At 42.9% G+C, this 15693-nt stretch overlaps 1 protein-coding gene across 6 annotated transcripts in view; it reads left to right on the forward strand.

Moving 5' to 3' along the window:
* Window positions 1–15693, forward strand: part of fancc (FA complementation group C) — a 40460-nt gene that overhangs the window by 17380 nt on the left and 7387 nt on the right. For all 6 annotated transcript variants that reach the window (XM_029638296.2, XM_065011693.1, XM_029638291.2 and 3 more), the window contains 7 exons: window positions 9682–9789; window positions 9957–10021; window positions 10113–10277; window positions 10900–11056; window positions 13311–13366; window positions 14773–14872; window positions 15592–15667. In XM_029638296.2, the coding sequence (XP_029494156.1) occupies window positions 9682–9789; window positions 9957–10021; window positions 10113–10277; window positions 10900–11056; window positions 13311–13366; window positions 14773–14872; window positions 15592–15667 (727 nt within the window). The remainder of the gene's footprint in view (window positions 1–9681; window positions 9790–9956; window positions 10022–10112; window positions 10278–10899; window positions 11057–13310; window positions 13367–14772; window positions 14873–15591; window positions 15668–15693) is intronic.

Consider the following 15693-nt stretch of genomic DNA (forward strand, 5'->3'; position numbering starts at 1 on the left):
TTATGTTTGAAGCCTGAAATGTGGCAAAAGGTCGCAAAGTTCAAGGGGGCCGAATACTTTCGCAAGGCACTGTATATATCTATATATATAAAAAATTGAACTTAAAATGTAATTGTCAATACACCTGCATTTTCAGAATGCAACACCCAAAACATTTTGAAGAATTATGCATTCTGGGTTAATGCAACCCCTGGAACTTTAGGTAAGTGGGCTAACAGTCTTGTGACATTAAAGAGACCTGGTTTGAACCCAGCAAAATTAAATAGGGAGGGGTAATGCTATCCATAGAAGGGCTATGACAGGGCTATTAAACTATGCTGAACAACAATATAAATGCAACATGTAACGTCGGTCCCATGTTTCATGAGCTGAAATAAAATATTCCATATGCGCAAGAAGCTTATTTCTCTATTTTGTGCACACATTTGTTTATATCCCTGTTAGTGAGTATTTCTCCTTTGACAAGATAATCCATCCACTTCACAGGTGGTATATCACTACATGATCATTACACAGGTACACCTTGTGCTGGGGACAATAAAAGGCCACTTTAAAATGTGCAGTTTTGTCACACAACACAATGCCACAGATGTCTCAAGTTTTCAGGGAGCATGCAATTGGCATGCTGACTGCAGGAATGTCCACCAGGGCTGTTGCCAGAGAATTGAATATTAATATCTTTACCATAAGCCGCCTCCAACATCGTTTTAGAGAATTTGGCACTTCGTCCAACCGGCCTCACAGTACGTACAACCATGTGTAACCACGCCAGCCCAGGACCTTCACATCCGGCTTCTGCAGGGTCATCTGAAACCAGCCACCCAGACAGCTGATGAAACTAAGGAGTATTTCTGTCTGTAATAAAGCCCAGTATATTTTGATATGTGGGGAAAATTGCTGGGTTTTTCACACTACCTTCTGCACGTCCTGTGAACATCATAGAGGGGAACAAGGCACGATCATGTTTCAGAGATTCTTAGCTTTCAGGAATGGTGTCATAATAACTTCTAGCCCAAACGGTTCAAATACTAGAACAAAATTCAGGAAGAAAAATTAATTCAACATTGGCTTCAGAAACCGCCAGAAGCCTGTTTAACACAGCGAGTGTTTGATTCTTTCTGTTCTCTTCTAGCATTCCTCGCTGGCAAAGTACCAGGATGTTTTTGAATCTGAATTTAGAGAACTGAATTTCAAAACTTCATCTGAATGCATCTGAGAAGTTTAAAAGTGAGGTTACAAGTTTATCAACTTTCAAAGCAGAATTACTTTCCCATTGTTTCTCAACTGTAGTGTATGATACACCATTTTCTCTACTTTTATCCAATGTAAAAAATACAATTGCAAATTTTGCTGGATAAGATCGAATTGAGCCGGTCGGTCATATAATATATGTAACTTTGGTAAACTTCAAATGATAGTTTGTAAACTTGATACACAGACAATGAATGCAATATTTACCATATTGAAACTGTGTATACAGTACCAGTCAAAAGTTTGGACACACCTACTCATTCCAGGGTTTTTCTTTATTTTGACTGTTTTCTACATTGTAGAATAATGGTGAAGACATCAAAACTATGAAATAACACATGGAATCATGTAGTAATCAAAAAAGTGTTAAACAAATCAAATTATATAAGATATTCTTCAAAGTAGCCACCCTTTGCCTTGATGACAGCTTTGCATGCTCTTGGCATTCTCTCAAACAGCTTCATGAGGTAGTCACCTGGAATGCATTTCAATTAACAGGTGTGCCTTGTTAAAACTGAATTTGTGGAATTTCTTTCCTTCTTAATGCATTTGAGCCAATCAGTTGTGTTGTGACAAGGTAGGGGTGGTATACAGAAGATTTGGTAAAATACCAAGTCCATATAATGGCAAGAACAGCTCAAATAAGCAAAGAGAAACGACAGTCCATCATTAATTTAAGAAATGAAGGTCAGTCAATCTGGAAAGTTTCCTCAAATGCAGTCGTAAACCATCAACCACTATGATGAAAATGGCTTTCATGAAGACCACCACAGGAAAGGAAGACCCAGAGTTACCTCTGCTGCAGAGGATAAGTTCATTAGTGTGAACTGCACCTCAGATTGCAGCCCAAATAAATGCGTCACAGACACATCTCAACATCAACTGTTCAGAGGAGACTGCATTAATCAGGCCTTCATGTTTGAATTGCTGCAAAGAAACCACTACTGAAGGACACCAATAAGAAGATGAGACTTGCTTGGGCCAAGAAACACGAGCAATGGACATTAGACCAGTGGAAATCTGTCCTTTGGTCTGACGAGTCCAAATGTGAGATTTTTGGTTCCAACCTTCGTGACTTTGTGAGATACAGAGTAGGTGAATGGATGATCTCCGCATGTATGGTTCCCACTGTGAAGCATGAAGGATGCTTTACTGGTGACACTGTCAATGATTTATTTGGAATTCAAGGCACACTTAACCAGCATGGCTACCACAGCATTCTGCAGCGATACGCCATCCCATCTGGTTTGCTCTTAGTCCCACTATCATTGGGTTTTCAACAGGACAATGAACCAAAACACACCTCCAGGCTGTGTAAAGGCTATTTGACCAAGAAGGAGAGTGATGGAGTGCTGCATCAGATGACCCGGCCTCCACAATCACCCGACCGACCTCAACCCAATTGAGATGGTTTGGGATGATTTGGATTGGAAGAGTTTCAGAGAAGCAGCCAACAAGTCCTCAGCATATCTGGGATCTCCTTCAAGACTGTTAGAAAAGCATTTCAGGCGACTACGTCATGAAGCTGGTTGAGAGAACGCCAAGAGTGCTCAAAGCTGTCATCGAGGCAAAGGGTGGTTACTTTGAAGAATCTCAAATATAAAACATATTTTAATTTTGTAACACTTTTTTTTGGTTACTACATGATTCCATATGTGTTATTTCATAGTTTTGATGTCTTCACTATTTTTCTACAATGTAGAACATAGTAAAAAATTAAAAACAACTCTGGAATGAGTTTGTGTGTCCAGACTTTTGACTGGTACTGTATTTGAAATATAGAATTGGATTTTTCTATTAAATTGAAATGGAATTCAATTGATTCAATTCAGTTTCAAATCATGAAATATAAGTTCATCTATGAATTCAAATTCAATATCTAAATACAAATTTAAAAAATACTGAATTCAAATATAGTTTCTTTTGGCACTTAAATCGCTCCATAACTTTGACTCTTCTCTAAGCCTATTGAAGTGATTTTTGGTAAAATGTATTTTCAACAGGACTTCTCTTGCCTGTAGTCCATTTCTTCCCAAATAAGAAATGGCTTATTAATGTGTTTGATTGAGTCTCTGGGTTAGTGCAAGCCTTTGTTCCCCAAACCCTAAAACGTGTTATGAAAAGCAAATAAAATGGCTTCAGCATGAATTTTCACCCTTAGAATAGATGAAAGGCAGAACTTATATCAGCTCTAGTTACTCCTTCTTTTAACCTGAATGTACAGTGTGTTTTTAGAGACAGAGAAAGAGCGAGAGAAGGAAGAAGAAAGGATTCGAGGGTTTTCAACTTTCACAGAGTTCACACAGATGGCTTACCATAAACAATACTGAACCTTCACATTTTCCAGATTAAATGTGTGTGTGTATTCTTTTGATTAATTTTTCATCTAATAAAATGTCTCGCTAATTAAAACAGTGCTTTTAAAGTAAACTTTTAATTTGCCAGATGTTTTTTGACCTATAAGAGGGGAAGTGGGGTGAGAGGCGTGTGTGTGTGTGTGTGGTGAAGGCATGATTTGTTGCCTTACAGTACTTTCTCACATAGCGCACAGCCTTTTTCTTCAGCCACTCATGACTTATAATGTGAGAAAGAGAGTGAGGGAAAGCCCTTGTATGTCTTCAATAGTTTTGTAATCGTTAGAGACAGAAAAGTGGTTGTGTTAGATGGAGAGTGACAGTCACACAGCTGACTAGAACTAGAACCTCCAGTAGAGTCTGACTGGAACCAGAACCAGTAACATCCAGTAGAGTCTGACTGGAACCAGAACCAGAACCATCCAGTAGAGTCTGACTGGAACCAGAACCATTCAGTAGAGTCTGACTGGAACCAGAACCATTCAGTAGAGTCTGTCTGGAACCAGAACCATTCAGTAGAGTCTGTCTGGAACCAGAACCATTCAGTAGAGTCTGTCTGGAACCAGATCTAGAATCATTCAATAGAGTCTGACTGGAACCAGAACTAGAATCATCCAGTAGAGTCTGACTGGAACCAGAACTAGAACCATTCATCCTTGTGATGCTATGTCTTATGCCGTCTGGCCTGGAATGCAGGCCTGCTTTCTGTTAGCTCTCTTCTCGCTCTTTCCCTCTCTTTCTTTCTCTCTCTCCATGTCTCTGGCGTCGTTGTTGTTGTCTCTGTGTCTGTATAGGCTCTAGCCACCCAGTCTCTGTGTCTGTATAGGCTCTAGCCACCCAGTCTCTGTGTCTGTAAAGGCTCTAGCCACCCAGTCTCTGTGTCTGTATAGGCTCTAGCCACCCAGTCTCTGTGTCTGTATAGGCTCTAGCCACCCAGTCTCTGTGTCTGTAAAGGCTCTAGGCACCCAGTCTCTGTGTCTGTAAAGGCCCTAGCCACCCAGTCTCTGTGTCTGTAAAGGCTCTAGCCACCCAGTCTCTGTGTCTGTAAAGGCCCTAGCCACCCAGTCTCTGTGTCTGTAAAGGCTCTAGCCATCCAGTCTCTGTGTCTGTAAAGGCTCTAGCCACCCAGTCTCTGTGTCTGTAAAGGCCCTAGCCACCCAGTCTCTGTGTCTGTAAAGGCTCTAGCCACCCAGTCTCTGTGTCTGTAAAGGCCCTAGCCACCCAGTCTCTGTGTCTGTAAAGGCTCTAGCCATCCAGTCTCTGTGTCTGTAAAGGCTCTAGCCACCCAGTCTCTGTGTCTGTAAAGGCCCTAGCCACCCAGTCTCTGTGTCTGTATAGGCTCTAGCCACCCAGTCTCTGTGTCTGTATAGGCTCTAGCCACCCAGTCTCTGTGTCTGTAAAGGCTCTAGCCACCCAGTCTCTGTGTCTGTAAAGGCTCTAGCCACCCAGTCTCTGTGTCTGTAAAGGCTCTAGCCACCCAGTCTCTGTGTCTGTAAAGGCTCTAGCCACCCAGTCTCTGTGTCTGTAAAGGCTCTAGCCACCCAGTCTCTGTGTCTGTAAAGGCTCTAGCCACCCAGTCTCTGTGTCTGTATAGGCTCTAGCCACCCAGTCTCTGTGTCTGTAAAGGCTCTAGGCACCCAGTCTCTGTGTCTGTAAAGGCTCTAGCCACCCAGTCTCTGTGTCTGTAAAGGCCCTAGCTAACACTGATCAGCTGCTCGTATGGCTCAAAGGCATCGTCTAAATTAGCACTTTGAGCCTAATGTATGAAAATCTCTTTGGTTTTTACAAATAAAGTTATTATTATCAGCATGTTATTAAATCAGAAACTTTGGGTCGTCTCTGTGTGTGTGTGAGCCCAGCATTTGGTGCTGTGTGAAGTGGTGAAGGGAAAGGGAGGAGTGGCAGTGCTCTGGAGCCCCAGTGTATCACAACTCTCTCATTATGGGACCCCCTCTCCTTCTCTCCATCTCATCCTTTCTTCTCTGCCTTCCTTCTGCACCAAGCCGGCCATCCCTGTCTCCTCCACATCAGACTGGGTATAGTGTTTGATGGGTGCTGGTGGCTACATAGCTAAAGGCTGCATTTACTTTTTTTGATGGAGCCAGCCAAACACATTATATCAGCCAATCATGGCTAGCGGGAAGGTTGTTGTCTTTTTCTGTGGCTAAATCAACTAGGCTCGTAATTTAACAATTGTATTCGTATTTACAGATGGCATACAATTTTGTTATTAAGCACATGAAAGTTCACATGTTCCAGAAGGCATTTCTGCCCAAAAACACGTTTTTATAAAATGTTTAAAAAAAAGTTTACGTTCAGTTGTCTCTCCTGTGAAGTAGTGACGTGCAACATACGCCTAGTTTCCTGAATCGAGTCACATATAGTATGAGAGGGACAAAGTAACTATTTGGACAACAAAGTACTATTCCATATCTATTTCACCACCACCTCCTTATCCTTTCTTCCGCTTACTCTCTATATCCTGCCGTCCAGCTAATCTCATTCTCTCTTCATCACTATCCATTAGTGTAGTGGGAGGGTATACGCCATATACCCATGTATTTTTCAGTGGGAATTGAGTATACTCACTTCTTAATCCCCACTGATACCTATCAAAGTAGTGATAGTGGAGGTATACAGCGTATCACTGAATAGGGCTGATGGAACAGATCGGAATGTTTAGCTTCAAATGTCGATAAACTATTATTTCTGCACATTTTAGGCACAGCAATGTACGCACGGTGGTAGGCCTACGCGTGAATGATCCTCAATGCAATTTGCGGGAAAATAATATTCTAAAATGGGGGTGGTTTTATGGACAGAGATGGAAATATCCATTAGAAAGAGGGGGGGATTTAAAGATGCAACCACTATCATGGGTTACTAATATGATTAGGATAATGTATTTTGGCTGCTAGGCAATGAAAGAAAGGTTCATGAAAACCAATAGCCTAGAGCAGGAGAACTCATATGAGGAAGTCTATCAAAATAATTGCCTCCAAAATCCCTTCCTAGGCTATAGACTACTTTGAAGCAAGGTAAGACATGCCTCAAAATATGAAGTAAAACGTCCAGGTTTCAAACAGAATATAGCGATGCTAATGATAGGCCTGCTCGTCTTCTGGTAGATGGAAAGGCTTTCCCAAAACCCTTCTCTATTAAACTGCCTACCTGTCAGAATGATATCATGATTATTTGCATCAATCAAGTGGCCATTTATTTTGCAGTCTCCATCTCATGTGCTACAGAAACAGTGCAAACCAACCAACAGTTCTAGGTGCCTGCACACTTGAATTAAAGGGTAAAAAAAAAAACATTCTTAGATTTTTTTCCCAGACCTAAAAAGTGGTCTCCTGATGTGGTTTAAGCATTGTTGTGGACTTGGAACATACTTTTTTTGTTTGTTTTACTGTAAAAACAAAGTGTGACTTTGAGAGCGAAAACCTGAAAAAATGTAGAAAAATCTGAAACTGGTGAATTTCTGACTCAGTTGACAGCCTCATTTATCTATTTCAATAGTTGGCCTACTATTAGCCTACTTGCACAGTACCGCTTGGATTGGCCTGATTGTGAAAGACCAATGTGGGATTTATCATTTTAGAGTGTATGTCACTGTTTCTAATAGAATTTCTCACACAGGGCACTTTTCTTTCCCCGGGCTGGCTGTTTGGAAAATGTTGGGCAAAATTAGAGTATTCTCACTTCTCCAGACACCACTACATCACTGTCACTATCTGATTTCTCTCTTCTCTCCTCTCCTTCTCTCCCTTTCTGCTCGTCCTCTACCAATTTCACCGTAGGCAGTACTTCAGTCTCTTAGGGGTTTTGGAGAACTCGATCATGACTGTGTAATTGTTAACAGCAGTCAAAGAATCGCCCATCAAAACCAGCCCAAGTCCTTGCACTGTTTTTTTCTTTCTTAATTTTAGACTTATGGAGTGATTTCTGTTCACCAACTGTACGTCCGTGCCCCCAAGACCAGCTTAACTACAGACTTCAAGAGAAAAACAACTCAAACATTTGCCACCCATCCATTTTTGTTCCTTCTCCCTCATCGTCCCACATCCGAGAGTCTGACTGGATCCCTTTTTCCCTCTCTCTCTTTCTCTCCTTCACCATTCCATTCCTCTGCGCTCCCCACTAAACCCACTCTGCCCATCCCTGGGTTGTATGTGTGTGAAACCACAGAGCCCACTGACTGACTGGCTGCCTTTCTCTTCAGGGCTCTTAGTCCTTCCCCAGTCTCCTTCCCTTCCTCTCTCTCTCCTTCATCTCACATCTTCTGTTTCCTCTCTTGTCCCACATCTTGTCTCTGATCTCCAGTCTTCTCTACTCACACACGCATGCACACACACACACACACACACACACACGTTTCTACTAATCTACAGTTGCTACTCACCAGTAGTCCTCGATCCATAGTGTTTCATCTGGCTCTTTTGCACTTTTGAATGGATTCAAGGCTCCAGTCATGAGGATGTACCGTATAGTAGCTGTGATCAAAGTGAATAGCTGCAGAATGTTCACTCAGTTATTGTTGTCAGGTGAAAAGGTGAAAGAGAAAAGTGTGACCTCCACACCACCACCAGCAGCTTTAGCAGCACCCTAACCGAGGCCTGGACTTAGGGCTTACCCTTCCAGCACTACCACATCTGAGAGGGCTTAGCATTAGATCAGTGCATCAGCACAGACTGCCTTACACTGTACAGTTGACAAGGGGCCGTATGTATCAAGCCTCTAGGATCAGGTGCCCCCCTCTCCATGTTGTCTTATTCATTGTGATCTAAATGGCAAAACTGATCCTCCTATTTTGCCCCAGCATTACAGGAAGACTGCTGTGGGGGTCTCTGCTGTGTGTCTATGAGACTGTGGCATGATGGCTAAGTCAAACTGGCAACGTGTGTTTGAGACACAACTCAATACACACAACACACACAGTGAACATTTGCGATCTTAGGCTACTTGTTCTGTTTCAATGTATTTTCTCCTGTTTGGTGCCTACTGAAACGGGCCCCCGGTGTTGTTTTCCTGTGTTGTCCAGTGAGGACTAGGTAGGACCTAGAATGGAGGATAGGGCTAGTGTTAGTTATGAGATTATTTTTCACTCTGTGACTCTGATTTATACATGTTTGGTTTATTGGTGTATCGGAGACCCCCTCGGAAATATGCTTGTTAAAACCAGGGCCCCCGTAGAAGAATGTTAGTTTCTGAAGTGGCTCATATGTTGTCCATACATGCGCTCTCATGTAGCCACTGGAATGCCTTTCTTGTCCACATGTGGTTGGTATGATATGATACCATATGATCATGCTATGTACTCATTAGCTTTGAAGTTGTAGACACACTCAAACACTATATCAGGTTAGTCATTTATACTGTCATTAGCCCACATGAAAAAAAATACTAGTTTATTATCGAATACTACAGTACTTACTATAGAATTATATAGTAAACTGAAGTATACTGTAGAATGCTACACTACACACTGTAGTATCCCTCGATCACATGTAGTACTTACTAAATAATGTTGTAGTATACTGTAAAATACTAAAGTATTATCTGCAAAAACACTACACTTTTTTAACTCTAGTAAATACTACAGTATTTAATTAGCATGTATCCCCTCCCCATATTGCAATTTGTGCCATAAGTGAGAAACCTACATGCCAAGTATAGACCATATTGTTTTCCCTACAGGTTATAGAAAAGAGCAGAAGCTCTGAACTATGCATTCAGACCCCTGTTCTACCTACCTATATTATGGAACATTTAGTAGGTTTCCTAAACATTTAGTAGGTAAAATACTAAAGTAATTTCTGCAAAAACACCACAGTAAATACCACAGTATACTACAATCCGCAAAAACACTGCATTAATAACTATAGTATATAATAGTGTTTATTTTACTACAGTATTTCTACTATAGTTAACTAAATACTACAGTATACTACAGTGAATACTACAGTAAAGTCGATTTTTTTTAAAACCCCACAGTGAATACTTTTGAATGTATACGATAGTATACTGTAGTATTTTTTTCATGTGGGAGCCTACTGAACATTTTCTTTCCTCCCAGAATGTGTTATGTCAGCTTGCTACAGAAGAAGAGAACAGTGCAACACATATGTTAGTGAAACATATGGGCCTGTCACCAAAAGAATACAATGTAAAGGTTCTAAGAAAGGTATGAATGCTTGTTGATGTTCTTTCACATTTAATGAAGGATATTATTTAAAAGGTCATATATTTCATAGTATTTATTTACATGACTGTGTAAGTGCGCCCGCATATGTGTCTATGCATGTGTGTGTGTGTCTGTATGTACTGTAACTTGTCCTTCTGGCTGGTCAGATGGTGTGGTTGCTAGTGGAGGAGGTTGGGGAGAGCTGCAGCAGTTTGGCTGACCCTAACCAGAGGTACTGCGTCTGTTCCTCTTACTCTCCACCACATGCACTGTCCCAACTCTAGCTCTGTTCCGTTCCCCTGATGTGACCTCATTTCCCCCAGGTGTTCGTGTGACAGCGTTCTTGCTGCATCAGTGGCATGTGTCCCCCTGGTCACATGTCCTGAGACTGCTCCTCTCATTGGTGCGTTGCTGCAGCGGCCGGTGACCTGCGATAAGGCAGCCCTCAGCCAGGACTTCCTGGATGCTGTAAGCTCCGCCTACTCCAGGTAAGGACCGAGGCTGTGAAAACATTCTCCAGCGGCTTAAACCCTTAGTGTTTGGAGCTCTGAAGGAACCAGAGAGCTGGAAGTGTAGAAAACAAGAATGCTAGTGAACACAAACCCATCATGCAGTAGTCTCTCTAGACAGACTGGTTGCTTCCGGCAATGTACCAATGCTCCAGATTACACCGCTGTAGAAGTTCCGGCGTTAGTTGAGACAAGAGAGGACAAGTCGGAAATGGGGAGCGCGTCACCGGTAAGGTCACTGCCGTATGCGCTTGTTTGCCTAGCTAACCATGAGCACAATTCCCACCCGTGTTTTATGCCCCGCCTACCCAAACTTGTTGGGAGAGTTCTGTTTGAAAATCAACCTCCTGGGAACAAATGTTTTTCCCCTTTTAAAATGTCAGAGAGAAGCCGACATTCTCCCCAGGCCTTGTGCCGTTGCCTAGCTTTACGTTGCTCCAAGGTCTGGGATATCCGATACTAATCATGCCGTGATGTCACACTCCCTGAGGTTTGAAGGAGTGTCACCACCAGGCCAACCACACTGCTTCATTCAGTACATCTTGTTGACTGACATCTCACTGACCTTCACTGTGAATGTGTGTGTGTGTGCGTGTTGCAGAAAGTGTGTGTCTCTGGAGGCCCAGGCAGTGGTGTCTCTGTGGTGCCATAACCTGGCCAGCCTAGAGGGGGCAGTGATGTCTCTACTGGACTCTGTGCTCTCCAACCCAGCCTCCAACCCGCACAACCTAGAGAGCACCATCACTCACTCACTACTGGTATGTATTTTGGAGTAGGCAGAAGTTACCTCTAACCAATGATACAGGGTCAGATATGTCCCCCCTCCCAAATGGTAAGTAGAGAATTAGGGGAAGAGTAATATGATCCTAGATCTGTGGCACAGGAGGTTGGTGGAATCTTAATTTGGGAGAACGGGCTTGTGGTAATGGCTGGAGCGGAATGGTATCAAATATATCAAACACATGGTTCCGGGCCATTATTCTGAGCCGTTCTCCCCTCAGCAGCCTCCTGTGATCTGTGGTCAGGGGCAACTTCTACCTCTACCAAGATGGAGAGTGATTGGGGCCCTACAGTGTACACTCAGGAAAGCACAGCATCTACAGTATAGGTGTACTTTAATCCTGCAGCTTTCTCCATCTCCCCCTTCTCATATCGAGATAAATCTAAGCTGCTCATCGGGTGTGTTGGAGAGAGGGGACTTCTGTAAACAATTCTGTCTCTCTGTACTATGTATGTGTTTATTTACACAAACTACTCCTTCGTCCATCCCTCACTCCATCCCTCTCTCCATCCTGCCTCGATCTGTTTATTTACTCTACCTCATCCGTCTGCTGATTGGCCTGTCGTTATCACGTTGGCATTTTACACACACACACGCGTCTTTGGCTTTGTTTGTTTGAGTGCATCTGGTTGGCTGCGTCTGTCGTAACTTGTTAACAGCGAGGGAGGCTTAGGTTGTGTTTCACCTAGCCTTTCTGTTTGTTTGGATCATGGAGACATGTAGTGTGTGTGTGTGTGTGTTTCTGTGTGTGTGTGTGTGTGTGTGTTGTGTGTTTCCGTGTGTGGGTGTGCCCGTGCGCCCACGTGTTTGTTTGTACGTGTGAGTGTGTGAAAGGCTTAGGAGCTGACTGGCTCGCCTCTCTCCCTCAGTTGTTTAAACTGCAATCAAAAATGGGAAATAAAAATTTGTATCACATTCTTGTTTTGAGTTCTTTCTCCCTCTTCCTCCCCCAATAACAATACACAAGGCCTTCCTGGACCCGGCTAGGCTGCCAACAACAGGATGTTTGGTGCGTGCTGTAATTGACCCTCCTTAAAGTGTTAGTGGAATGTATGGAGGAGGACGCTAAAAACCCATCTGTTTTCACTAGGAAACCATCATCCCTCAATCACACACACACACATGCACGCACACACACCTTTTATATGGCTCCAGGATTGTCATATTTGATCTTTCATTTGTTAAACTGAGCAGAGGAGAGGCTACGTACTGCATGAGAAATATGTATCACGATTGATGATGGGAGTCCGAGGATGGGATGTCCAGTGTATGGAGTAGGTCTTGGGTAGGATGGTGCAATGATATAATATGAACACTAGAGGGGGCTAGTTACTTTTACAAAGACCACCTCCCATTCAGTGTCTGCTACAAGTTTAGACACAGTTCTAGGATCAGCTCATCCTCTCTAAATCTTCCTCAACCATTGGTGGAATGGGAGGTAAAAAACTGACCGTAGATCAGTGGCTAGGGCAGTGTCACTACTCTTGCCTCTCTGCTTCCAGGGTTGGAGCAGAGCATCAATTAGGCTGTCTCTCGCCAACCTTTTACCTTCCAACCTTTGTGTCCCAAATGGCACCCTATTCCCTATGTAGTGCACTGCTTTTGACCAGAGCCCAGGGGTGGGGTGAGATGGAGGTTGGAGTGATGGTGGTTGGCGTTGGGATGGGTCGGCGAAGTTCTGGTGGTAGTTTGAAATATGCAATCAGCATTTTCCCACAGATTATCTTGCTCTCTTACTTTCTCCCTCCTTCCCTTCCTCTCTCATATAGGATCAAAGCCCAGGAGAGACATGTGGTCTTCCTATATGAAGGGTTATTGCTATGAGAGGAACAGAAGGTGGCATGTTTTTACTGCCTTCTAGCCCATGAGAGGGATTGGAGGGAGCATAATTAAGGTTGTTCTGGGGGTAAAAGATGCATGGAGAGGACGCGAGGAGAGAGCGAGGCACGCATGCACAGTGCAGCTGTTGAATGTTTTCACAGGGGCGTTTTTAAAACGTGTTGAATCTAAAACACATGATGGCGCGCTGCATTAGGAGATGGAGAGAAAAGAGAGAGAGAGAGAGTAGAATATTGGTAAACTAATGGTAAGGAACATTGTATGAAAATGGGGAAGTGTCATTTTGATGAGGGTAGACGGCGCAACAGTGACACCAAGTGGTGTATGAGATGAATTGATCCATACAGGCGACTGCTGATATGTAACCATGTTTGTGTTTGTATGTGTTTCAGCCTAAAGCCTGCTCCCAGCACGGCTCCATATTCTTAATAGTGAACGACATCTTCAGGTGAGCCATTGGGACGCTTCATTCACACAAGTGAATAAAGTAGATATACAATATTCCTACTGTAAACAATTTGATTACTCACTGATGTGTATATGTGACCGACCGCCCCGATTTTAGATTTATTTTTACATTGAATAAAAGTAGCGGCTCAGAGCTACAAAATGGTATATAATACACTGCAGTTGAGAAACAATGGGAAAGTAATTTTGCTTTGAAAGTTGGATCAACTTGTAACCCCACTTTTGAGAAAATGGCCCTTGAATGTTTTTGTACACCTACTGAAGAGCTGTAAACTTCCCCCAGACACATCTAGCTAAGTGGATGGGTCACTATTGTCTAGGCATATTCATGAAATGCAATAGATGGCCGTAGTCACCACCAGACACACCTGGATTTGATAGGTCATGTAATCATCTGGAGAAGTGGAGTCTTCTGTTAAGACATGTAGCTAGCTAGCTAGCTAGCTAAACAATGAACTGGAATCATCCCAACTCATACTACTACCAATACAAACATTGTCATAGCCGTAGTATGAATTTGCAGGTAGCTAAAGCTAACCAACTAGGCTCAATTTAGCTATCTAATATTAGTCTATAACTATCAATGCAAATGGATTTCTGATTCAAATAATATTACTACACAGATCATACACATAATGTTAGCTAGCGAGCCAGCAAGCTAACATTCGCTAGCTAGCTAGCAGTACACTTTAACTTGCATTGAAAATGACTTTCTGACTAAATTAGAAACTTATAATATCTGAAAATGTAGCTAGACTCATGGATGAACGCTTTACGGTAGACTGGAACCATTTAACATTTGTTTGTAGCTACATCTTGTTCTGCCAGCGTTGTGTCAAGTCACTCCGGTTCACACTGACCGTGGCGTGTGCAGAAAGTAGCCCGTCACTTTTTTCTGTCGAAAACACTGCTAAATTCAAGGCATCAATGTTGTTGATTAAAGTAGTCAAACTTTTGTAGTTCTCGATAGCTAACATTATATCTTTCAGAAACAGAGCGGTAGAAAGGACTATCAACATATACTGAGCAACTCACATTATAGATAGAAGCATGCTACATGGCAGACCAATACAAACTCATCTCCTGGCATGTCCAGCCTATCCATTATCTCAGCCAATCATGGCTAGCGGGAAGGTTCCTGACTTCTTCCATGGCTAAACCAACTAGGCTCGTAATTGAACAATTTTATTTGTATTTACGGATGGAATACATGTTTGTTATTAAATTAAGGCACATGTTCACATGTTCCAGAAGGCATTTCTGCCGGAAAATGCATTTTGATCAAAATAAATGTTTATGTTCAAATGCCTCTACTGTGAAGTAGTGACGTGCGTCATAAGCCTAGTTTCCTGGTAAAGGCTAATTGTCCTGTTCTGCTCTGTGTAGGTCCATGCTGGTGCAGGTGGAGGGAAACCAGACTCTGCTATCTCTTATCCACACCTTCACCATCTGCTTCCTCGGGGAACTGGCAGCCCTGCAGCCTCAGGTATGGAGGCTCCTAAACATAGAAATATAATTAATAGAATTGCCTTGGAACCTCTAGGCAATTTGACTGGTAAAGTCATGGGTGCACTCAAAATGAACGCCAGTCCATCCATTAATGGCATCATTGACTTGAATTGGGCTACCCATTCTAGTGGTTCTGTTTCGGTGTTCCTAAGCAGGCAGAACAGTCATAGGTTGCCTAGACTACAACCACGACTATAGGGTGTGTTACCTGAGTATATGAACTCCATCTCAACTCTCAATAACACATCAATCTACATACCACCCCATACTGCACCACCAAGCACACATACACACACACACACACACACACACACACACACACACACACACTCACCCTTATCCCTTAGCTTCTACAAATCATGAGATAGAGCTCACCCCTATTTGAACTGTACAGCCAGCCACACCTTTAGGGCCAGCTATAGGGGACCTCCATCCATACGATCTACAGTGTAGTCAGTTCTCTAGGACACACAGTCTTGTTGGTCCTCTTTCTGTTCTAGCAGTGGAAAAGCCTTGATGTTTTTTTAAAACGTTCATTTGACAGCCTTTAGGTTGGGATGTACAGTTGGGATTTTTAGATGTATTGCATTGTTGTCTTGCTAACTCGACTGGAGGGCTCTGACAATATTCTGCATTGTATTATAGGTTCACTTTGTCTGTTGCCTCTTACCTGTGTGTGCGCGCCTCTTGTTTCAGGAGTGTGTGTCCTTGAAGGCCTTCTTCCCACACACACCCCAGAGCTTACTGGCCCCTCTGCTGACCCATCCTTCAGGTAGGATGCGTGTGGGATCTCTTATG

Source organism: Oncorhynchus nerka, linkage group LG27 (genome assembly GCF_034236695.1).
Source record: "Oncorhynchus nerka isolate Pitt River linkage group LG27, Oner_Uvic_2.0, whole genome shotgun sequence".
NCBI lineage: Eukaryota > Metazoa > Chordata > Actinopteri > Salmoniformes > Salmonidae > Oncorhynchus > Oncorhynchus nerka.